Source organism: Lissotriton vulgaris, chromosome 1_1, assembly GCF_964263255.1.
Source record: "Lissotriton vulgaris chromosome 1_1, aLisVul1.2, whole genome shotgun sequence".
NCBI classification, from domain to species: domain Eukaryota; kingdom Metazoa; phylum Chordata; class Amphibia; order Caudata; family Salamandridae; genus Lissotriton; species Lissotriton vulgaris.
In genome coordinates, this window is record NC_141685.1 from 1191081796 (window position 1) to 1191108032 (window position 26237).

Below are 26237 nucleotides of genomic sequence, written 5' to 3' on the forward strand. Positions count from 1 at the left end.
AAATAATAATGTTGTCTCGAAGCACAGCCTTAAATATTTAAATAGCTAAGCACTAACGGAACTGCGTCTTTGCACCTTAACGATTCTTGCTTTTGTCACCCAACGTAACAATACTCATAATATCTGCTATGGGTGAAAGCTGAGTAAACGTGTTCGCAGATATCCCAGGCAGGCCCTACACCCACCAATCTATCAAAGTCCATTTTATTTCGGTCTTTCAAAATGCACTTTTCTCCTCATTTAAAAAGCAGGATATTTTTGCTTCCTGGGGTTCAGTTCAATTGCGTGTTTTCCTTTATTGTTTTAAAACTTAACAGGCTTTGGTTACCTTCCCAAGAAACAGACCCGTGCTTGTTTTATTTCCCCAGTTTCTCTGCTTGTAGCCTGGAGCAAACGGCGCAGGATCAGAGTAAAAATGTATCGAGGTTGTTTTTTTTTCTAAAATATGTCTCTGCCTCTCCAATTTAAACATACAAATGATGTCGGGAACATGGGGGTAAGAAAATGGCCCTGAGTCACCAGAACACCTCATTGCCACGCATCTTGTGGTATTTGGGGGTATTGCAAAGAGGTGAAGAAGGCGTAATTAGACCACTCAAGAAAAGCTAGCTGGGCTCAATCAAATGCTGGCCGATAGTTTCTTAATCAGAGTGTCTAGTTGTAGCGCTGTAGGCGGGTGGAGCGGGTAAAGGGGCCTGCGAACCGTCAGGCCCAGTACAAAAGCGTTGCCTCGTAATTACAGCCCTTTAATAAGCTACCCGGGCTCCCAGGGGGCTGCAGATTTCATTTCTTTCTGCCCCCCCCCCCCCCCCCCCCGGCCCCCACCTCCCCGTACATGCCAGGCTGTGCCTTTTGAAGTGCCAGAAAGCTACTTCGTCCAACTGAGAAAGGGAGAAGGAGTCGTACGGGTGGCGAAAAAAACCGCTGAACTCCGTAAAAATGTTTTTTTCCCCAGGAAGGGTAAGCTGAGAATGCAGCTTTTCCGTACATCTGTAAGACATCAGGCTCTGTGAAACCTCAGTCACTCCCGAAAAGCCGTACGGAGGAGGGGACGGGCAGTCCAACGGAAGATAGTTTGAGAAAGCTCTTTCTGTCGGCCCCACTGCTGCCTGGGAATATATTTTTAAAGAGAAACTCACTTTATCGACTCTTTGATGTCGCTGAAACTTTGATCATTGCGCGGCAAGCTTTTCGCCAAGTGAATAGTTGGGTTCATTGGCCGGTAGCTGGGCACTTGGACAGCTGTGCTTTCCAGTGACACCTGGATTGAGCAGCGGAAATCTAGTCTCCGGTGAGCAGTCATGGTGTTCAACTGGCTGCTGTGATCTGCAGCGGCGAGCCCTATTCTCCGGTTGGCAGACGCTCTCGTCGGTGGGCAGCTGTGTTCACCATTGGGCGACTGTATTAATCCATTATCCTACAGCGGGCTGAGTGCTTCACGTGGCGGATGTTGTTTCCAGGAGCCAGCCGCGTACTGCAGCCCAGGTCTTGTTCCCCAGTAAGCATCGTCCTTCTCCAGCCCAGAGACGCATCCTCACGTTGACAGTCCCATCATCCGACGAGCAGATTAGCTGTCCTGCTGACAGTTCGGTATTTGCGCCCAGAGCCTGTTATTTCGAGGGCGGTTGTGTGCTTCATTCAGCAGCAGTAGACAGCATTGTGCTGCTGGGTTCCGTTGCGTTGGCCCTGGTATTCTCAAGTTGGAAGTCACCCCCGACAATGGGAAGCTGCATTATTTAGTGTCAATTCCATTCTCCGAAGACTGGTATATCAGGGAAGTGGCTCTGCCGTGTGCAGCTGTAGTCGGAGGTTGTGTTGTATTCCTCTTCAAAGAAGCATCTGTATTTTGCCGTGATCAACTCCTTTCGACCCAGAGCAGCTGTGGTAGCAGTGGGTTCGGCGGTGGCTTGCTGTGGACGGAAGTGGGCACTGACTGTCCCCGACTAACAGTTGCACGATTGGCAGCAGTAGTGCCCATAGCAGTTGCATTTTCCTATTGGCACGGATTTGTTGTTCTTTTGCCCTGCTTGGCGGGCCTGAGAGAAGCCAAGGCTGGTTACTTTTGGACTCTTCTCGCACAGGTGTGTGTTCCACCCCATCCCCGAAGCTGGAGCGCTGGACCATGAATTCCAGCTACCCCCAAGTTCTGGACAGGCCGGCCCCACTCTCCAACCGCCTGGAGAACCCCATGGCGGCGAGCCTGGACACCTTGCAAGCCAAGAAGAACTTCTCGGTCAGTCACCTGCTGGACCTGGAGGACAGCGGCGAACTGACGGGGGTGCAGGCGGACGAGGCGTCAGTGGAGGCGGGCCGGAGCCTCCTGGAGTCCTCGGGGCTGACCAGTGGCAGCGACACCCCTCAGCAGGACAGTAAGTGCAGGGGGGAGAGAAGTGAAACTTCAAAGCGAGTGACATAGAGCGACATTGTTTGGGTGTGTGAGTGCGAGTGTGGGCTCCATGGTTACCTAAAAAGCTGGGGGTGGAGGGGGCGCAGGTACAGTGCTAACTCTTCTTTGAAGAGAAGGGAAAAGCTGCCTGTGTCTAATGTGTTGTCTCTTGCAGTTTTACGGCTCGCTGTCTCCTACAAACACACAATCTGTCTCTGAAGCATGAACTAAACATGAGAGAAACCCGCTCGATTGGGTATTGAAGTGATATATATGGTATGCACTCAGATGTGTGTGCCCTTAGACGATCTTCTGCGCGCCCTCCACACATTTCCCGTTCGGTGCACGTCGTGCCAGCCTTCCCCACAGGAGCATTTACGTGGAGACAGGACTGCACTAATCTGGGAGTTGCCGTCTTTGGACAGTATGTGGACCTAGAGTTGATTTGCAAAGACCTGGCGCGCAGCTTCCATCGGTGCAGCAGGTGCTGTGGCCCCGGGGCCCAGAGGCCGGAAGAACCCATCGAACCCTAGTTATTGGTGTATTTCCCATTTCATACTTCCTTGGACTAGGCCCATAACATACTGGCCACGCCACTGGTAAATGTGATCACTCGGATCCTTTACCCGCACAATGGGTAGGACGAGCGCACCGAGTTAACGTCCAGTGCGTAAAGCGACATCTCTGTGCCGGTAATGGGGCCTGCGAACCTTGGTCACAGCCTGTCAGAGACCTGCCCGGGTTAGGGGCTCATGTACACCTCTCAGGGGGCACGCTGCCGCTGCTGCTCCTCCGTTGAGGATTCTCGTTCCGTTCCAGCACGTGGTGTGACTCCGGTCCCAACACCATACATGTATACTATTTATATCAAATACATTACAGAGTAGGTGAGCGGAACACAGTGCACGTAGTGGCGGTGGGACTCGGAGAATATGTGTATCCAAATGTACACCACAGAGCCTACGCTGGTGACGCTGAAGTTACTCACGCCTGAGAGCGTGAGAACATAGAAACATCGAGAATGGATCTGCCAATAACTAAGGCCGATAATCCATTCTGCCCACAGTCAAAACATTATATTGGCACTTGATTTCAAGCTTGGAATGCATATTGCTAATTCGTCAAGATAAAAGCCCGTACAGACAGAACTGCCGTCTGCATCCTCAGAGCCTAAACATGGCATCTGACTGTAGGTGTCCTGCTCACCTTATACAGTACCATACCATTCACAGCCGCAGGAGCACAGCTGCAAGGGCTGACTCGGACCCTAGTCGGAAAGGGAAACCGAGGTATAATCTGTAAAATACTGTGCCTGATGAAAAGGACTGCGCTTCCGGCCTTCAGAGGCCCTCTCGGAACAATACCCTAGCAGACCCTATGATGCCCTGGGGTTATAGGCCCATCCACACTTCAGAGCATTCTCTGCTCCTGTAAGACAATTTAACAACTACTTTGTATGGTGTATCTGACAAAGGCAGGGAACAAGTTCTGCTGAGAAATTCTGGTCAAAGGCCTAGTCACAACAATGGTGAAGGAGAGGATAGTGTTCGGATTGATGCTAGTATTTTGTTTAGGTTAATGTTATGCTATGGTTGTGGTTTGGATTAAGTTACATTTAGATACGTTTATATTAGTGCCAAAGGTGCAACTCATTAAGTGTTTCTGTAAGCTGTTAGGCCTTACTCCACACATATGTGTGGCATAGTCCTGAAGTTTCGGGAGCATCACACACACATAAACACAACTTGAGACTCAGCCTAAAGTGAGTGCAATGAATAATGGTAGGTGTAAGTTAAGTGAGGCTTGGGTTATGGTTAGTTCTAAGGGTAAGGTTAAGATCAGGGATGTTTCAAATGTTCAATATTGGGCTAGGTTAGTGTTATGGAATGGTTGTGGCAAGGGTCAAAGTTTGGCTATGATTAATTTAAGGTTATGTTATTGTTAGTTTAGTTTCAGGTTCGTTTATGGTTACTGTGTGGATTACAGCTGGGGGTAGGTTAGTGCAAGTTATGTATGAGTTTCTGTTAAAATATGTAGTGTTTGGTTTAACACTGTATGTTAGATTAGATTAGGATTGGAGTGTCGATTCCCTCTGTGATTAGACTATGGTTACATTAGGTTTTATGGGTGGAGTTAAATGTAACTTTATAATCAGGGGGGGTTTGACATTAGTGTTTTCTGTTGGATTAATGTTTAGCTTACCGTTGTGATTGGAGTTACCGTTTTGCTTAAGGTTATAGTTAGTTATAATTAGGTTAAAATAGGGTCATTGTGATCATAATTGTGTAAGTAGGTTGGAATTAGATAAATGCATGAGTACTACAAATATTAGGGCCAGGGTTAGCCTTCTAGCTAGCTTTACCTGAGAAAACATGGAAAATACTACTGCTGATAATGATAGAACACTGATTCCAATGCAGTAACAACTGCCAATTTCCATTCTTTGTACAATTCCCTTCTGCAACATTTTTGCACCAAAAACCATTCATGCCCAGCAAATTCATTTCTAATTTATTTTTTCTGTTCAGAGTTTTTCACAGAGTGTGCTAGGCCCATAGCGTGTCAGGGTGCTGAGCAAAATCTCTGATGTGGAAGCAGCAAAGTAATATAACAGAGCATTAGAGCACCCAAAAATAAAGAAACACATTTACCTTAATTTGACCCAAATAAAAATGAGATAGAATATGTTCGGGTAAATCAGAGTACAAAGAGAGGCGGTGGAGGCAGAGCGCTGTATAGGAAAGAGAAAGGAGAGCTTTCCTCAGGTATTTGGAGGACTTTAGTTCATATTCCCGAGCCCAACTACTGGTCAGTTTTGCAAGTGTCCCTTCAGTGCAAATGAACCGGAAAAAAATACAAATTTACACAATAGATCAGTATTTATTTTTTCTACAGCACATTTATATCATTTTACAGATATCTTATTTTAATTGTGGTACATCATATTCTATTCTCCCCGCCCCCACACTTTTAAATGCTGTTACCGAACAGATGATGTTGTTACCCAATTCAGTAGTTCTTAATGGATCAACCTCACAACTTGGATGAAAGTCTGAGTTAGTGTGCCGAAATTCTTGTCTCGTAAATCACCGCAGGTGGCAGAAGCGAGGTTATCTCTCTGGCCACGTTGTCTAAAGTTTATCATTTTTATCAACATCTAAAAAAGACATAAGGCATTCACATGCTCTTTAAAAACATGAATTACACGGAGTAGTAGTACCATCCCAGCCTGTATCTGCAAGCGCAGCATCGTACTTCCACTACATTGCTTTTTGCATAGTATGGATAATTACAAGGTGCATTGAAAGTGTGTGCTAATAATAAGAAGTCAGAGAAACATAACACAATCAGTCGGTAACAATTTTCTGTTAAAAAGCGGAATGTCCTAATGCGATATTAAAAGCTTATGGATAGAATTTGTAATTGGGAGAGTGTATCTTACATTTTGTGCTGTTATTTAACTGCCTCACTCTCTCTCTATATATTCATGTGTATAAACAATTGCATAATTATATGTAACTACATTTACACGTTTGGTTGTTTTTCTTTGCACAAACTGTGGTGGTATAAAAACCAATATTTCATCGGACTTGTAAAATATGGAAAATATTTCATGGGTGTCTCAGAAACATGGAAAATATTGTATGACTCTCTTGAAATACGGGTCGTCTAATTACATTGCATCCATAAAGGGTAGAGAAACGCGAACATTCTAACAATCAACTTCTCTTTCAACAACCTCTCTATCCTACAACCCGAATTTTAATTTTTGATCAAATCCACTGCCTTTATTTTGAAATTCTACATCCTTCAGAACATTATTTTTGTGACTATTTTAATAACAATGAAAGAATGTAGTGCAAAATTCCACTTAACTATTTTCAAGAACCATTTCTCTTGTTGCTAAAAAAAAAAACCTGTTCAAGTTAACGTCTCCAAAATAAGAAAAATAAAACGTACAGAATTGTAAACGCATGTAATGTATTCCTTTATTAGTATTTGGCAGTTCTAATGACATTTCTCAACAATTCAGCCTTTGGCCTCTTGGATTATGATGTCGCTACAGCTCCTCAAAGCCAATATAGAACTATATACCATGCTTACCCGTTATGTGTCCTTAATTCTCAAAATGTTGACTGTTATTCTTTGAAAACTAACAGTTCTTAGAATGGACAAGGTATTTTTAACATTGTGTTAGAGCTCATTACATAAAAGTCAGTATACATATGTATATTACTACACATTCTATACTATAGCCATGTTTAGAAGTGACCCCTTAAAATATCTATAACCGGATTTTGCAACAACTATTAGCTGCAAATTGAGGCGTTTATTTTCTTACCCCAGATTTTCCATTTATACAACCTATCAGCAACCAAACCATCTCTTTTTTATGACACAATGTATCATAAGGAATACATTACCATCTGTATTACATTAAAAGCATATTGTAAGTCATGTTGACGTTCCATTACCTTCTAATAAACGTCTCAGTTGGCCTCTTTTCTCTCCGTGGTTACAGTACGCCGCTATGATTTGCAATATGATTTGCAGTGAAACATTTATAATTTCACACCCAGGACAGCTAATGGCAGATTGTGCGCTCACAAATGCTAAATAACCAAAACAATATATTGAATGGCAGAGGGTACTTTATCCCGCAAATAAAAAGGTAATATCTAGAACCTTTAGTACTTTTTATTTAGCCAGCTATAAATTTGTGTGTGAATATATATTTTCAGTTATTGACTTTTAAATTTAAGAAAGGTATGCATCTACATTTGTCATTGAGTTTTGGGCATGGGTGCAACATAACATATAGCTGCAGTCGTGTGTGTGTGTGTGCGCGTGTGCATGTACATATTTGCTTACTTAGTCATAGAGTTCTGTACAGGAGTTATGTTATGCAGACTTGTAGAGCGCACTATCACTTGTGAGGGTATCCTGGCGCAGAGCAGGTGTGAGTCTAGGTACACCTAGGGTCTAGTGAGAATACTTTAAAAAAACAGGTTTTCAGCTTATTGTGGATTTCAGAAGTGAAGAGGAGACTCCTATGTGTAGCTGGTGATCATTATACGTTTTAGGAGTGATGTAGGAGAAGGCTTCACTACTGGATCTAGTTTTCCATATGTGTGGGATTTGTACAAGTTGAAGTCTGAAAAGTGGAGGTGTCTGGAAATCACATGCACTCATTACTCCTTACACTTGTTCAGTGCACAGAACAAGGCTGTGTGAGTAGCTGAAAAGCTTCAAGACGGGAGAAGGAAAATGGAAAAAAACACAAGATATACGCGCCCCTAAGAGTGTTGGCTGTCTTCTTGGAGTAAGGCGGGAATGTGACATTAAAGACGGAAGATGCTTACTCCATAACTTGCACGGCACCCCCTCGGATCAGGCGCATGGCAGCGCTTACAGCAATGAAGGAGAAGGACAGATGGACAAATAAGTACATAAATCTATATCTATCTATCTATATCTATCTATCTATCTATCTATCTATCTATCTATCTATCTATCTATCTATCTATCTATCTATCTATCTATCTATCTATCTATCTATCTATCTATATATATATATATATCTATATATATATATATTCACTGAAAAAACCATAGGTTTCACACCAGTTATAGTTAGGAATTAGCATTTAAAAAACCTATGAAATTCACTGAAAAAACCATAGGTTTCACACCAGTTATAGTTAGGAATTAGCATTTAAAAAACCTATTAAATTCACTGAAAAAACCATAGGTTTCACACCAGTTATAGTTAGCTGGAAATTTTACTGATATAAAACCATTGAAATTCCCACGTTATAGTTAGTCGGACTCACTATAACTTGCGCGTGCAATGCACTGCTGATGACATCACATATTACATCACTCATGACATGGTCAGTGACATCACTCATGACACCATCCTTGTGACATAGTGACAGACCTCCTTTCACTATAATGTAACCCTTGAGACACATATTCAAAAATAGAAACTGAAATTTTTTAAAAAATGGAGATACCTATATCAGTTACAACAAGCAATTCAGTAATTCCACTATCTATATACACATCCACTCATTCACCAATAGTTCTATATAGTCACTCATACATATACTCACTCATCATATGAAGTGATACACCTATACATCCTGTTACACACCGACATTCATCCAAAAGTTACTCACACACATATTCACACGTGCAAATAAACTATTGGACATCCATTTATTTGAATATAGAGTTATACACACACTTCCACCTTACTTCTATTTAAAATTACACATATTTATTCTCTTAAACAATCACTTATAGAAACACATACTTATTTAAACAGGAACTCTTACAATCTCTTACTCTCACATATACTCACTTATATACATCAATATTCATATATACTAGATTAAAACATATGTAGTTACTGATAAAGACACTAGTGAGACAGTCATTCACTCACTAACAAACACATATAGACACTCATCCACCCATACAGTCCTGTACATATGTTGTCTTCAAAACACATACAAACAAAGAGTCAGTCACTCATGCATCTATGTGCTAAGTAATACCCCCACCAAACCATATAGACACTCATACTGATACTAATAAAAATATCTAATAACCCATATACATACACATGAGTGGATGTGTATTAGATGGTGATATTACTGAATTGGTTGTTGTAACTGGTATGGGTATATCCACTTTTTTGAAAATATTAGTTTCTATTTTTGAATATGTGTTTCATGGGTTACATTACACTGAAAGGAGGTCTGTCACTGTGTCACAAGGATGGTGTCATCAGTGATGTCATGAGTGATGTCACTGACCATGTCATGAGTGATGTAATATGTGATGTCATCAGCAGTGCATTGCACGCGCAAGTTATAGTGAGTCCGACTAACTATAACGTGGGAATTTCAATGGTTTTATATCAGTAAAATTTCCAGCTAACTATAACTGGTGTGAAACCTATGGTTTTTTCAGTGAATTTAATAGGTTTTTTAAATGCTAATTCCTAACTATAACTGGTGTGAAACCTATGGTTTTTTCAGTGAATTTCATAGGTTTTTTAAATGCTAATTCCTAACTATAACTGGTGTGAAACCTATGGTTTTTTCAGTGAATTTCATAGGTTTTTTAAATGCTAATTCCTTTGTATATCGAGTTTCTAACCTTTTTTTTTTTTACAATTTGCTGTTTTTTTTTAAGTATTCATTTTTTCTTATAATTTTTTTCTTTTGCGCTCTGGGTGCGCGCTCCGGGAAGCTTTCAGCTAAGCTCTCCTGTGAGCTTCTCCGAGAGCTCATCTGAAAGCGCACCCAGAGCGCAACTGTCGTTCGTGAAAAAAAAATATGAATGAAAAGTTAATAATAATGCAAAACATTTCGTACCATACAAATAAAATTAGTTTTTTTTAATATGGAAAATGATTATGCATTTCTATAAAAGATTGATGACGTCACTTCGGCGCGCAACGTAAGTGCCCTCGGAAGCGCATACGTGCGCGGCGCATAAACGCACGGAAAAGCGCCTACGATCGCGCCACGTTTGCGCCCCGGAAGCGCCTACGATCGCGCTGCGTAAACGCACCCGGAAGTGCTCCGGAGCGCGCAGCGTAAACGCGTCGGGTCATGTGACCCTCAAATAACACTTTTCATTGGTTGCTAACAGTTTTTTTTTACAATGAATGAAATCCCCACCCATTTCCTTCACTTCTTCTTTCACTTTTGTGACTGAAAGACCTGCCTTTTTTGCTGCTCCATATTCCTGGATTCATCATGGCTGCCAGACCATCCAGCAGTGAAGATGACTTCATTGATGAAGAGCCTCCTACCCCAAAGGTGAAGGAACATTTCATTTGGAAATTTTTTAAGTTTCCAGAAGGCCAGAAGAAGGTGAATGCACCAAAAGTAGAGTGCAGGATCTGCAAACAGGTCCTGTCACGGGGTAACCCCCAAAAAAAATACTCTTTTGGGAACTTTACGATGATCCGACATGTGGAGAGGAGGCACCCCCAGAATTTTGCCCGGGAAAGTGTCAGGGCTCTGGCACAGGAGGTTCCCAGAGATGGGGCCTCTACATCAACAGGAGGAGCAACTTCTTCTGGAAGAGAACAATCTCAGGGGCAGGTAGCAAACATTCAACCTGCATTCAACCATGGGGTCGTCAAATGCAGATACTGCAATCAACTCCTCACCTATGGGGAGCAAAGTGTCCTGCTCATGGTTCGGGCATTGGAGAACCATCACTGCCCTTCCCACCCCTAATTTTTTTCTTTTCTTTTTGCTCCTGTTGAGCAGTTTCTATTCCCTGTTTTTGTTCCTCTTCAGTTAAAAGAAGAAAACCAAAAGTTCTTTTCAGAACTACCTCCAATTCTCATCAAAGAGCTATAATCTTAAAAAATGAAGAGTAAGTGAAATATAGTGCATTGATAATTGAAAGGAGAATGAGTAAGAAAGAACAGAAAGGTATGAGAGGTGAAAGGAAGTGAAGTAGGAGGAATGAAAGAAGGTGAGTGTTAGAAAAGAAAGTTATGACACAGTGAATAAACTGGAGTATTTCTGACATATCTGTAAACACAAAAGTAACGCATTGCAGGAGTGCGTCACAAAAGTGACGCAACTCCAGTAATGTGTCCTTTCACATGGAAAAAGCACCATGTGAAAGGTTTGCTGTGAAGCAGGCGCAAGATTTTGGCGCAACTGCATCCTAAAAGTGACGCACTGCGTCATTATTACCAAGCTTTTTGCAAGGAACACCCCCTCTGCATGCATTATACCTGACACTATTTTTTAAAAAGTGACGCATCTAGGTACATGGGTCACTTTTTAAAACTCTGCGCCATATTGTATCTGCATCAGGTATATTGTATGCAGAGGGGCAATCCCGCGCAAAAAGCTTGGTAATAACAACGTACTGAAATCTATGAGATTTCCCTGCGTCACTTTTAGGATGCTATTGCGTCAAAATTTTGCGCCGGCCTCGCATCACTTTTATGTTTACACATATGTCAGAAATACTGACGTATCTGTAGCTCCTTGCAACATGATTCGTCATACATTAAATATGACACATCTGGAATGTCATAAGGACTGTGGACAGAAAAGTGACGCATCACACCAGCAGTGTAATAAAATGTGCCTCGTTGCACTATATTTAAAGGATGCAACAGCATCCTAAAAGTGACGCAGTGAAATCTCAAACATTTCACTGCGTCGCTATTACAAAGCTTTTAGTGGGAGAACACCCCCTCTGCATGCATTATACCTCACGCAGATATAATGTGGCGCTTGATTTTAAAAAGTGACCCATCTACCTAGATACCTCACTTTTTAAATATAACGCAACGCGGCACATTTTTTTACACTACTGGTGCAATGCGTCACTTTTCTGTGCGCACTCCTTATGACATTCCAAGTAACGCATTGCTGGAGTGCGTCACAAAAGTGACGCAACTCCAGTAATGTGTCCTTTCAAATGGGGAAAGCAGCATATGAAAGGTCTTGCCTCAGTCTAACACCTGCTGTAAAGCAGGCACAAGATTTTGACGCAACAGCATCCTAAAACTGACGCAGTGAAATCTGAAAGATTTCACTGCGTCGCTATTACAAAGCTTTTTGCGGGAGAACACCCCCTCTGCATGCATTATACCTGACGCTATTTTTAAAAAGTGACGCATCTAGGTACATGGGTCACTTTTTAAAACTCTGCGCCATATTGTATCTGCAACATGATTCGTCATACATTAAATATGACACATCTGGAATGTCATAAGAAGTGCGCACAGAAAAGTGACGCATAACACCAGCAGTGTAATAAAATGTACCTCGTTGCACTATATTTAAAAAGTGACGCATCTAGATAGATGCGTCACTTTTTAAATATTGCATAACAATGCGCATTTTTTTACACCGCTGGTGCGTCACAAAAATTGACGCACAGGAAGCGCAAAACTAACAGCGCAAGGCCTTCATAAATATAATCCTGGATTTTCCCCGTGCTTCGCCGGTGCGCGTACCATGCGCTTCCCCCGCGCAAAACGAAAAAAAAATTTTAATGCCCTGCAGGACCCTATTTTAGTCCCTACATCAAACCTAGGGGGTCAGAGGGGGTCTACTCTTCCCCCTTATGGTCATTTGCCCCTTTTTTTTTCAAACCCCTTGTGTCTCGATTTTACCGAGACACAAGATGGCGGCCGCTCCGGACTGTTTAGAATGTTTACAGACAACTGAGAGCCAATCAGCTTCCTGCGCGCAAGTCGCGTGCCGCGCCTGGAGCGCACTCGGGTGCGCGCACGGGAGAGCGCCTATAGATATATATATTTTTTTGAACCTAAATTACTCAAAATCCACTGGAGCACATATCTTGAGACATAGCAAAGGCACATCGGGCTACCAGTCCCTACAATTTTGCCAAGTTTGGTGGAAATCCATTCAGCCGTTCGGGCTAAAAGTGAAATCGACCGCCCTATGGAAATTAACATGGGGAAAACGCGTTTTGGGACCCCCCTTTTATCTCGGCCCCCGCTTGACGAATCCCCCCCAAACTTTCAGGGAAGGACCGGACCGCCATGAGACCATTTTCCTGAAAATTTCAGGCAGATTCGTCAACCGGCGCCAAAGTTATTCAAAATAGAATGTTGAGATTTAACATTGAAAATTATCCTAACTATAACTACCTACTGGCGACTGCCAGTAGGTAATATATAAAATATATATATATGAATATATATATATATATATATATATATATATATACATATATATATATATATATATATATATATATATATATATATATATATATATATATATATATATATATATATATATATATATATATATTCGGGATAGGATTCCAGTTATCTCAGTCTCACACTGAAAGCATCCAGGCACTCACGAGCAGAGTTTTTTCCAAAGCTTATTTATTCAGCAATTCCATCTACGCGTTTCGGGAGCAAGCTCCCTTGATATATATATATATATATATATATTCAATGAAAAAACCATAGGTTATAGGCCATATATAGTTAGGAATTAGCATTTACAAAACCTTATTTTACTCGCATAAAACCATTGAAATTCCATATATAGTTAGCTAACTATAAGCGCTAACTATATATCGCGCACCCGCAATCCACTGCTGATGATGTCACATATTACATCATTCATGACATGGTCAGTGACATCACTGATGACATCACTGATCAAAACAACCAGTGATTGTATGTGTCTGTAAAGTTTAAATATGTTTCACATATTGAAGAATGAGTGGATGTATAAGTGTCTGGATGAAGAATTTAGTAGGTGCATGACTGACTGTATGAGTGAGTGATTAAATGTGTCTCACTGAGTACATGGGTTAGTGACTAAACTGTCTTAATTCGTGCATCAGTATGTTTGTTGTTGTGTAAGCTGCTGCATGTGTTGATCAGTAGCTATAAGAGTGGCCATATGGGTTATTGATTGGTTGCCCAAATATTTGAATGGGAGGCTGAGTGTGTGTGTGGGTGGCTGGGAGGTGCGTGACTCTGTGCATAGATGTGTAAGCAGTTGATTCACTAGGAGTATGAGTTCAAGAGTGCATGTGGAAACAGCTATATGGGCGGTTGACTGTGCATGGGTGTGTTGGTGAGTGAATGGATTTCTCATTGCTACATGTGCAAGTAAGTACGTATGTAAAACACAATACATGTGAGAGTTGAGATATATAAATAACTGAACATAAGACCCAGTGAATGTGTGAGTGGCTGTATCGATCACTGTGAGCTTGTATCAGGGATTATATAAGAGAGTAAATATGTGTTATTATATGTTTGAATAAGTAAGATGTGTATAACTGTATAGTTGAGGAAATGGAGGTGTGATTGATTCTTTGCATGACTGACTAGGTGTGTGAGTAACTCCATGGATGAGTGACAGTCTGTGAGTGTCTGTTTATACTGAGTGTATGTAAGGTTATATTAGAGTCTGAAGAGGTTCATTGTATTATCACATGAGTGATGTGATCAGTGATGACAAATGAGATGTCATCAGTGATGTCATTTGAGTTGTCATCAGTGATGTCATCAGTGATGTCATTTGAGATGTCATCATTGATATCATTTGAGTTGTCATCAGTGATGTCATTTGAGATGTCATCAGTGATGTCATCAGTGATGTCACTGACCATGTCATGAATGATGTAATATGTGACATCATCAGCAGTGGATTGCGGGTGCGCGATATATAGTTAGCGCTTATAGTTAGCTAACTATATATGGAATTTCAATGGTTTTATGCGAGTAAAATAAGGTTTTGTAAATGCTAATTCCTAACTATATATGGCCTATAACCTATGGTTTTTTCATTGAATTTTCAAGGTTTTGTAAATGCAAATTCCTAACTATATATCCACTATAACCTATGGTTTTTTCTGTGAATTTCATTGGTTTTTTAATAGCAAATATGAAAAGCTTTAAAATGTCAAGTACGTGATAGATAAAAACATTTTCGTATTTATGCACGCTGATGTGCTTTGAACGCTGCCCCCCCCCCTCCCCTCTTTTGCCTTAGTAGTACTCTCTCTTTGCAGATACAGAAGGGTAGTTAACGCAGGCCTTTACCCCCGTTGTAATCCGTCGTACCTCCTTGTCTCTCCATTTGATTGATTGTTGTCCAAGCATTTACTGTTTTAGAATTGGTTCTCTTTGGATCATTCTCTATTTACAAACAAGCACAAAGTCGCAATACTCTGTTTAGTCTTTGCAGATAGTGAAAAATCGTGTAAAAAAATAAAAGTAATCGAGCAAAATCAGTAGGCCACTAATTGGATCTCTTTTTGACCTCGCTAAAATAGAAATATTAGGAACAACCCTTCTTGAGAAATACGAAAATAGTGAGATGAACTGAGCTCCACACCATGAGGGCTGCAAGACAGCTCGGCTCCATCACCCATCCCGCACAAAATAATGACAAACCCTATGCAAATATTAAAAATATAGACAACACACCAGCAAAGAAACAGGGTAAAACATTTTATTAAAAAACTATTTACATAACGTTGGTTTATAAGATGATGTCAGTAGTGGACCGATGTGTGAATAGATCGAAAACAGCACAAGGCTCCAAGATCCGGATAGCAAGCTCCTGGATGTTGGGTGCCATAGTTTAGAGTTCTGAATTTCAGCCTTTTTCAATGCCTGTGCTTTGTTGAATCAAAATGGCGGCTTGACACAAAGCTGACTCAAGCGTTGTTACTGATGCTATGCAGACCAAAACTGGTTTTCAGTTTGTACATTTTTCTAGATTTTTCAATCCAAGTTTGGTTGACTTTGTAGAACGATGGCTTCAGATTTTCAACATACGGTGTGGTGGCGCTGACTGGGAGGGGGCGCTTCGCTCCTGCCCCCTCCCCAAGTAAGATTTTCATACGTGAAAGTACGTTAATGGTTTTGGTCCCTGAGATGCTTCGATGTCACTACCATTCTCAAATAGCATAAGTTCTAGATGTTGGGTGCCATAGTTAAGAGTTCTGAGCAGCGCTTGTAACACTGTCTGAAGCTTATTTCCACCTACTGCAGCTTCACTATTCTCAAAGTAAGTGAGTGTCGTTTGTGGACCTGACTGCATTAGAAAACAATGTGATATGTTACCTTCCTAAACAGCTTGACGGAGGCCCCTGAGGGGCGCTGTGATGGCCATGGACTCGGAGAAGACGCTTGGCTCCGACACCCTCCCCAAGTCTTATAGCACTGGTGTAGCCTGAGATCGCCCCCGACATAGGCGGCCGGCTCCCGGGGTCCGGCGGTACTTTTTGCCTTTTGATGACTCTTCAATTCTGGACCTTGTCCCACAATCCGTTTGACCTGAAGACAAGCTGTAGTGAGGCGCCCCTTTATCGTTTTAGTTGCCATTCCGCCCGCTTTTGCTACACTGTGCCTCTTCCGCCATTCAGCTGTTTTCCGCCCGCTCTTGCGACTACAGCGTCTCGCTCACCATGTAGTTGAGATGCGCCCGCTCTTGCGGTGCAGCGATAGGCGGCTGCCACAGGACTCTCAAAATGGCGGCCGGCTCTTCGGTTTTGGGCCTGGTCCACTAAAATGGCCCTGGGACACCTTGGAACTCGGACGCTTGTCTGCTAGGGCTTGGGTCCCATTCTCGAAAAGCGTCCCCTCAGCCGTGAAGATTCTACAAAAGTCTTGGGGGCCTCCGACTCCCGCAGGCTTCTGGTGGGGAGCGGCTGCCATGATTGCTCGTGGAATGGCCACGACGGAGCTACGAGATGGTAGTGGTCTCATGCTGACGCCAGCTTTAGTCTGAAACATCCAGAAACACTGTAGACTACCAATTCGATCAGTTCCGGTAGCGCCCCAACATGACCCGGAAGAGAAGAACTTGCCCTCCCCTCTTTGACTGATGGTTCTTGTTGCCTGTCCCCTCTGTTGTCATTTAACAGAACTTTTTGGACTGCTGAAAGGGGTTGTGTTCTGAACGCTGGTTGGTGGAGACATTTAGACTATATTCTTGACCTACGTTGTCGCGTAATGCGTTTTATGACACGCCGCGTTAGCGCACCCGGAAGTAATCCGAGGCGCGGCGCGCAGCGCGTAACGTAAGCATAACAGGTCATGTGACTTGTTAATAAAACTTTTCATTGGTTCATTTTACTTTTGTTAATTTAATGATGAAAAGCTTGGTCATATGACCTAAAAATTACGCTTTTTATTATTTTCGAACAATATTTTTTTTTCAAACATATGTTATAATATTCCAGGCTAATGTACTTTCCCGGAAAATTTACAACTGTCTTGCAAGTAAAATATATTCCTTTTTCGAGAAAAAGGGCGTTTCTTCCTTCCATGACGGAGCCGTTGAGTAAAAGAGATTCGGCCTGCTGTCTTAGTCGCCGATACGCCTGATTATCAGATTCTTATCGATCACTTTATGTTGCAGACATGAAAAACACAACTGCCCTTGACCATTTATCTTTACTGCGTTCCTACATATTATACCTTTTATCCGTCATGTAATTGGACTGCTTTATTTCACTTGCCTTTTACTGATTCGAAAACAGTCACTAAAAGTAAAAACTTTACAAATGAAAATACTACTACCGTGTTTTGTTTTAAAAACCTTTATTGTGAAAATGTCAGTATACAAATACGGGCCTATAACCACGTGGGCCGGCCACGGAGCAAACTCAAATCGTATATGATGAGGAGACATTTACACTGTAGAAGAACGTAACGAGCGGGCCATTAGGTGACAAGAACAAAGGTGTCTAACAGTTGCGGAATCGGTGGACGTACATTTTGTAATTAAAATACGACAGGGCCACTTACAATAACATTTTCTAGATATACATTTGCGGGCAAAGAGTTACGAGTCCCATTTATACCGGCGCCATTTTGGGCGAGGCCGGGCAGGTCCAAGATATAGTCAAAATGTCTCCACCAACCATCGGCCAGACCAGAACCCCTTTCGGCCCTTTATGTTACAAGACGGTGTCTTCCATTCAGAAAATATTGGTGGCAGCATTTTGAAAGGAAACAGAAACAGCCGTTCTCCTAGTGAGTTTCACATTGTTACATTTAGGAAGAATGTTGAAGAGTAGTATGTGGAAAATCTGAAGCCATTTTTCTACAAACTCTCAATCAGACTTGGATGGAAAAAAAAACCTGAAGAATGTACAAACTGAAAACCAATTTTTGTCTGTATAGCACCAACAGTAACGCTTGAGTCAGCTTTGTGTCAAGCCGCCATTTTCATTCAATCAATAGCGTACCCCTGCACACATTCAGGGACCTGGTCGTGTCTTCAGATGAAACGCATTGTAGGAAAAGAAGCAGAAAGGAAAAGGAAAAAAGTTCCGCCGGACCTAGTGAAGCTGCAGCAGGTGCAAATAAGCTTCAGACAGTCTTACAAGCACTGCTCAGAACTCTCAACTGAGGCACTCAACATCCAGGACTTGCCATTCGGATCTTGGCGCCTTGTATTTTTGTTTTGTTTTTGATGGAGGGGAAAGAACAAAAAACAGACATTGAAAAAGGCTCAACAGTGCAGGGCGCCTTGTGCTGGTTCCGACCTATTCACACATCGGTCCGCTACTGACATCACCTCATAAACCAACGGGGCACCCCACGCCGACTTTCGGCGCAGCATTGTAGGATGGCCACACCAGTGCGGCAATTTGCTGGACACCACCTCGGTGCCATCCAGATCTCGGCGCGTTCATTCATTCAATAGCGTCCCCCTGCACACATTCAGGGACCTGGTCGTGTCTTCAGAAGAAACGCATTGTAGGAAAAGAAGCAGAAAGGAAAAGGCAACAAGTTCCGCCGGACCTAGTGAAGCTGCAGCAGGTGCAAATAAGCTTCAGACAGTTCTACAAGCACTGCTCAGAAATCTCAACTGAGGCACTCAACATCCAGGACTTGCCATTCGGATCTTGGCGCCTTGTGCTGGTTCCGACCTATTCACACATCAGTCCACTACTGACATCACCTCATAAGCCAACGGGGCACCCCACGCCGACTTCCGGCGCAGCATTGTAGGATGGCCACACCAGTGCAGCCACTTGCTGGACACCACCTCGGTGCCATCCGGATCTCAGCGCGTTCGAGTCACTGTGCCGGAAGAGTGACCGGAACTCAGCTGAACACGCCGTCTTTCGGCGCAGCATTGTAGGATGGCCACACCAGTACGGCAATTTGCTGGACACCACCTCGGCGCCATCCGGATCTCGGCGCGTTCGAGTCACTGTACCGCAACAGTGACCGCAATTCAGCTGGACACACCGTCTTTCGGCGCAGCATTGTAGGATGGCCACACCAGTGCGGCAATTTGCTGGACACCACCTCGGTGCCATCCGGATCTCGGCGCGTTGTGCTGCCTTCGGCCTATTCGCACATCGGTCCGCTACTGACGCCGCCTCACGTGCCAACGGATTTTCTACGCTTTTTGTAGCCCTATGTCGCATAACAGGTCATGTGACTTGTTTATAAAACTTTTCATTGGTTCATTTTACTTTTGGTTTGCTAAAGATGGAAGGCTTGGTCATATGACCTAAAAATAACACTTTTCATTGGTTTAGAACATTTTTTTTTCCCAAACGATGAAAGCCCCACCTTGTTTCTGGATCATTCAGACTGAAGCTGGCGTCAGCATGAGAGCACCACCATCTCTTGGCTCCGTCGTGGTCATTCCGCGAGCAATCATGTCAGCCGCTCCCCACCGGAAGCCTGCGGGAGTCGGGGGCCCCCAAGACTTTTATACAATCTTCACGGCTGAGGGGACGCTTTTCGAGAATGGAGCCCAAGCCCTAGCAGGCAAGCGTCCGACTTCCAAGGTGTCCCAGGGCCATTTCAGTGGACCAGGCCCAAAACCGAAGAGCCGTCCGCCATTTTGACAGCCATGTGGCAGCCGCCTATCGCTGCACTGCAAGAGTGGGAGCAACTCCACAACATGGTGAGCGAGACGCTGTGGCCGCAAGAGCGAGCGCAACTCAGCTAGATGGCCGCCACCTGGGGAGGCCCGTTCACGCCGCCTCCCCCCCCCCCCCCCCCCCCCCGGGCCGCCGCACGCCAATTTTCGGAGCAGCATTGTAGGATACCAAAACCAGTGCGGCAGTTTACTGGACATCACCTGGGTGCCTGTCGTACATGTTGTGTCAGCCATGTGACACTGGACACAGACCGCTACTGACGAGGCCTCCCCCCGCACCACCCGGGACGCCCCACGCTGTTTTTCTGTGCTGCATTGTAGGATCCCTAAACCAGTGCGGCACCCAGGCGACATCACCTGGGTGCCGTCCAGAACTCTGCACGTTGTGCTGCCTTGGGACTATTCGCACAACAGACCGCTACTGACGAGGCCTCCCCCCGCCCCACCCGGGACGCCCCACGCCAATTTTCGGAGCAGCATTGTAGGATCCCTAAACCAGTGCGGCACCCAGGCGACATCACCTGGGTGCCGTCCAGAACTCTGCACGTTGTGCTGCCTTGGGACTATTCGCACAAAAGACAGCTTCTAACCATTGTTGCTTTTTGTGTTAATAAATGTTTAAATGTTTTTAGTTTTTGTTCTGTTCATTATCGTTAAAAGTTAATAAAGTTTTATAACCTTAATTTGTTGGAGTGTTATCTATTTTTTGAAAAACGGGTGAATGGGGCCTTGAATCGGGTTATTGTCATGTGTGGGCTTTGGAAGTGTGCTGCTGCAGGATCGGACATTTCAAACTCAAATGCACGTTCTTTTTCTTACCTTTCCGAAGCATGGAGCGCAATAGCAGGCAGAGAAAGGGTGATGCACGTGTTGAACACTACCTGACCTGGCAAGTTGCTGGCAGTGCCCCCCCGCCCGCTCCTGAAAGAGGGCACACACACACCGCCGCCCCGAGTACTTCACAAATCTTTAAAAGACCATGCGCTTGTTCATGAGGCTTAAATGGTTTATCACCTCTTCTAGAACCCCTACATCGACCCTCTGACGTTTCATGGAAAAATTACCATGTAACACAATACCAAGCCCTGTCAGCTGAAACCCCCAAGGAATCGTGGGGCATATTATCAAGGGGGTTTATCTCCGCTTTTTTGGCTTTAAAAACCATGAAAGCGGAGATAAAATTATTTCCCTATTATCAAGCTGTCGCTAACACCAGTTAGTGACACCTAAAAGGAGATAGCGACCATCTTGGGCCCGGCTTTGCATGTCAGTGATACTTATCACTAATGACATGCAAAGTGGCGTGCCAAGATGTTAGCGACTGGAAACAGTCCCTAACATCGCTACCTTCTATTACCAACTTTTGGAGATATTCGCGCTAAGCGCGAATATCTCCAAAATCTAACACCTGCCCTGAGCAGTTCTTAGCCATGTTATCCAATGGGAGGTGGATAACATGGCTAAGAGCATTAGGTCGATAATACATGAATATCGCTGACTTTTCTGCGATAATAGCAAGGTTTATCTGCGATAAAAATCGCCGATGTGCGGCGATAATTTTTGTCTCTAAACAAGTTATAGACAAAAATTATCGCTAGTTGTTCGTAATATGCCCCCGGGTTTTTGCTTGCAGAAATCGGGAGGCGGGAGACTAGCACTGAAATCAGTACTCACACGCCTGAATCAGGAGGATTGGCATGTCTGAATTCTCTACAGCTGGGGCCATAAACTACATCCGCAGGGGTAGGTGATAGCCTGGGACCAGCCTGGCATCTAAAATGGCTGCCGTGCACGACAAAAATTGTGGCATTCGAAAAAAGGCAAGATGGCGCAGCCGCTGGAAGAGATATATCAACATATATCAGCCTCCTCAGCCACCCTCAGGAAACATAGGGGATTAGGATATGTCTCCCGCACCCCCTTATACCTAGTACTTTAATTAACGAAGCACAAAATGGCGAATTCCCGTTTCGCTACCAGTTTGCGGCCCAGTTCGCGGCCCGTGAAGCGCTTCTACCGTGAAAAATCATTTTTTTTTTATTTTCCCCACGGGACCCTTTAATAACCCCAACAACATTCCTAGGGGGTCAAGAGGGGGATACCTTGCCCCCTTTCATTAAATTCCCCCTTAGTTTTTCACCTTTTCTTCTCTCTCGATCCTACCGAGAGACAAGATGGCGGCCGCTCCGGACTGTCACGCAGCAAAAAAAAAAAAAAAGCTCACGCACAGCCGCTGGAAGAGATGTATCAACATATATCAGCCTCCTCACCCACCCTCAGGAAACATAGGGGATTAGGATACGTCTCCCGCACCCACTTATAACTAGTAATTTAATTTACGAAGCACAAAATGGCGAATTCCCGTTTCGCTACCAGTTCGCGGCCGCGCTTCTACCGTGAAAAATCATTTTTTTTTTATTTTCCCCACGGGACCCTTTAATAACCCCAACAACATTCCTAGGGGGTCAAGAGGGGGATACCTTGCCCCCTTTCATTAAATTCCCCCTTCGTTTTCCACCTCTTCTTCTCTCTCGATCCTACCGAGAGACAAGATGGCGTCCGCTCCGGACTGTTTAGAATGTTGACAGACACCGGAGAGCCAATCAGCTTTCTGCGCGCAAAGTTCCGATAAGCGAAAAGTAAGCGGACCGGATCGCTGCCCAGAGCGCTGTTACAGATATATATCTTGGTTTGAACGTTAATTTCTCAAAAACTACTGGAGCACATATATTGAGACCTAGCAAAGGCACATCGGGCTAACAGTCCCTACAATTTTGCCAAGTTTCGTGCAAATCCATTCAGCCGTTCGAGCTAAAAGTGAGTCCAACCGCCCTATGGAAAAATGAATGGGAAAAACGCGTTTTGGGACCCCCCTTTTTTCTCAGCCCCCCCTTGACGAAACCCCACCAAATTTTCAGGGGCTGCTCAGAAACAAAATGTGCCATTTTCCTGAAAATTTCAGCCGATTCCGTCCACAAACGCCAAAGTTATTAGACATAGAATTTTCAAAAGTCCCATAGGGAAAAAATTCTAACTATATATACCTACTGGCGATAGCCAGTAGGTAATATATATATATATATATATATATATACAGCGACGGCCCGTGGAGGGAGTTACGGTGGGGCAGGAGGGCGGGGAGGGGGAGGGGCAGGGTGGAGGTTGCTAAAAACCGGCATATGGATAATTGCAGGTAAGTAAACAATTTAATTAATAAAAACGAATTTCGTAGCTCGCACTGCATTGCATTTTGCGATGCAAGGCGCGCTACGAAATTCGTTTTATTAATTAAATTGTTTACTTACCTGCAAATATCCATATGCCGGTTTTTAGCAACCTCCACCCTGCCCCTCCCCCTCCCCGCCCTCCTGCCCCACCGTAACTCCCTCCACGGGCCGTCGCTGTATATATATATATATATATATATATATGTATATATATATATATATTCACCAACGCTTCCAATGACGCAAAAGAAAGCAGTCAACACTGTTTCTGTGCAAAATTATTTTATGCCAGCTGGATAGTGCTATCCAGCTGGCATTAAATAAAATTTGATTTGGACCGTGACTTGGAGGTCCATGTGTCGACGCGCCCTTTGATCTGGTGGCAGCGGGTGTTAACAATCAGTTTGGGGAATATATATATATATATATATATATATATATATATATATATATATATATATATATATATATATATATATATATCGGAATTTCTGTATTGAAACAAACACAATCCTAGTATTTAAGACACGGACACGGACCACAGTTCTGGTGCTTCTGGTGTTTAATTCAGTGCATGGACATCATGACGCGTTTTGGCCTCGCCTCGGACCTTGATCACATGACACAGTGGGAACAAATGCATTGGTTTAAATACTTTACATAGATGGGTGACGTCAATTGTTTCTAGTGTGTAGTTCCGAACATTCATAGACATGAAATAATTCTTTCTACCACATTACAATACTAGGCATATGTAAATAAATATAGCCTATTAGAAAATAGTAAATAAAATGTTAAGTGTAAATAAATAAATAAATAAACAAGTGAAGTGAAAGTGCAAAGTGCAAAACGTTACTTTTTCTGCAGCTTGACAATCTAAGAGAGATTGATCCCAATCTCATAACTTATTTGAAATATTCATTCATTTAGTGATTCTGTAAGAGTAGAGCAAATGAAAAAATAACGGTATAAATACCAGAACATTTGACATTTCTTGTGGGCCCTGTTTTCCCACATAATTGATTGGAGCCCCAATACAATTAACTTCATAAATAGAGTGGGAAGTGATCGGCCAGATCTGTAGAGGAGTGCCACATGGTCAGGACACAGGGAATTACTAGCTGTTGGATACAGCGCCCCTTGTAACTAGACAAGATAAATTGCTGTACATGTAATGTTACCATTCAGTGGCAGATCCAAATTATATCGGTATACATGGTTATTTTCAGACATCATAGACAATAAATACTAAAATATCAAAAAGGTATATATGTCTCCAAAACAGTATTATAATGATTTTAGAAAGTTATCAAATAGCAGATAAATATATATATAACGCAAAATGTATGCCCAGTTATACATCATTAGGTTTCTTTGAGTCACTGAGGAGTTCTGTGATCATATCGAGGTATGAAGCTGTTTGCCAAGCTCATTTATAAGGTCAAGGAGCTCCGAAGTGACTTACAACATAAATAAGATAAAAAATGAATGCTGCGGCTGTGTGTTAGAACAGAGTAATTGACCTGTTCCTTTTCTTTTATGCGCAGATGATGCAGTACTTCTTGCAAAAACAGCTAATGTTCTTCAACTTTTCCTGGAGTCTTTATCCTTCTAAAGTTTGATTTAGAACTAAGGACTAATAAATGGTTTACGATCGGTTACGATGGTCATTGGACCTAAACATAAAAAATACAGGTATAATGTGATTGGATGGGTTAAAGTTGACACAGTTCCTGCTTTCAATTATCTGGGGATATCCTTTGATGGTAGACTAAGGTGGCCACATTTACTTAAAATAAGATCGCAACAACTACAAGTAGTGATTGGAGCAGTTTTTCGCTTCTTGGCTACGAGCCTGCAAAAGAGTGGCCTCTAATATATGAAAGTAAATGCATCCCGGGCGGTCTTAATGGCGCTGTGTATGCGGTTGTGTAAATGTTGAACAACTCCAGAAGATTGAAAATAGATTTGTGAACTGTGTCCTATTAGTTCCGAACTCTGTATCCACCTATTTAGGCCATGTAGAATTGGGCTTAAATTATTTAGCTGATGCCTCCCAGCTAGCCCTGTTACTATTATGGATCAAGATTTTGAGTAGCCGAAAGCAACTTTGACTAGACAGGTTGAGAATGACTGCTTAGCACTGGATAGAGTGGGGGAGATCCCATGATTGAAATATATTAAACACTCCTTTGACAACTAGGACTAATTGATTTTTACACTAATCCTTCATCGATCCCTGCCATGTCCAAAGAATGCATACATGAAAACCTTTTTTATTGATCATTTATTTAGAGTGCCTGAAAAGAAGGCACAAAGTCTGCAAATAGTTGGCGCCCACTCTAAACTGATCACAACTCCAGGTCTGGAGCAATGTCTTGTTTTAATCCTTAATTCTCAACACAGATTTCATCTGACCAGATTTAGACTGAGAGTCATACACTTTTCATGCACTGTTCCAGCACAGGGCACTTATTTCAGGTCCCTTCCCAGATGCCACTGCGATGATTTGTCCATGCAAAGTACTGCACACTTTATGTTGTTTTGCACAATTCTTAAATCTCCTCGCATACAATTTTTACTCCCTGTATTAAGGTCTGCGAATATCAGACATTGTGTAACCGCTTTGGGTTTATTACAGCAGCTTGGTTCCTCTGCAAATTGCTATGCAGTGTTGAATTGTGTTAGGAGTGCATTGAGGACCAGGGGTAGGTACGGGAGCTAACCACTATCTTAACTGCAAATATTTCTGTATTTAACAACCTTTACGACTGTCTTAAACGATATAAAGGTTTTTAGATTGCTAATTGTTTTTAACTACAAAAGGTTTTTAAATGAGAGTAAATTAGAGATGTGTTTATGACCTTTTATGGTCTGGAATGAACCGTAATAAAGAATTGAAATTGAATATATATATATATATATATGGTTTTTTAAAAACATTTTTTATGGGTTCCTCATAGAGCAGGCACATGTGATATTTGCCATATAGAGTTGAAGGTGCTGATATTAAATACAGTGAGTTCCATGTAACATAAATTGCATATTTATTGAGCCCTGATTCCCTTCCATAAAGGTCGTGACGTAATAGGCAGAAAACGGATGTTGATTGTTGTGTATCACAAGAGTATACATTTATTTTATTGACCAGTGAATGAATCAAGTCTGGGTGGTGCCACTGGAATTTGAATCCAAGTTCCTTGT

The 26237-nt window shown here is 42.8% G+C and overlaps 1 protein-coding gene across 2 annotated transcripts in view; it reads left to right on the top strand.

Annotated features, from left to right (window-relative positions):
• The first annotated feature begins 903 nt into the window (after positions 1-903).
• The window catches only part of PRRX1 (paired related homeobox 1), a 424833-nt gene continuing 399499 nt past the window's right edge, over positions 904-26237 (top strand). Inside the window, exon 1 of one of the 2 annotated variants that reach the window (XM_086964440.1) lies at positions 904-2369. In XM_086964440.1, the coding sequence (XP_086820566.1) occupies positions 2123-2369 (247 nt within the window). In that variant the 5' untranslated portion in view covers positions 904-2122. The remainder of the gene's footprint in view (positions 2370-26237) is intronic. The other variant, XM_086964442.1, reaches the window with a different exon arrangement.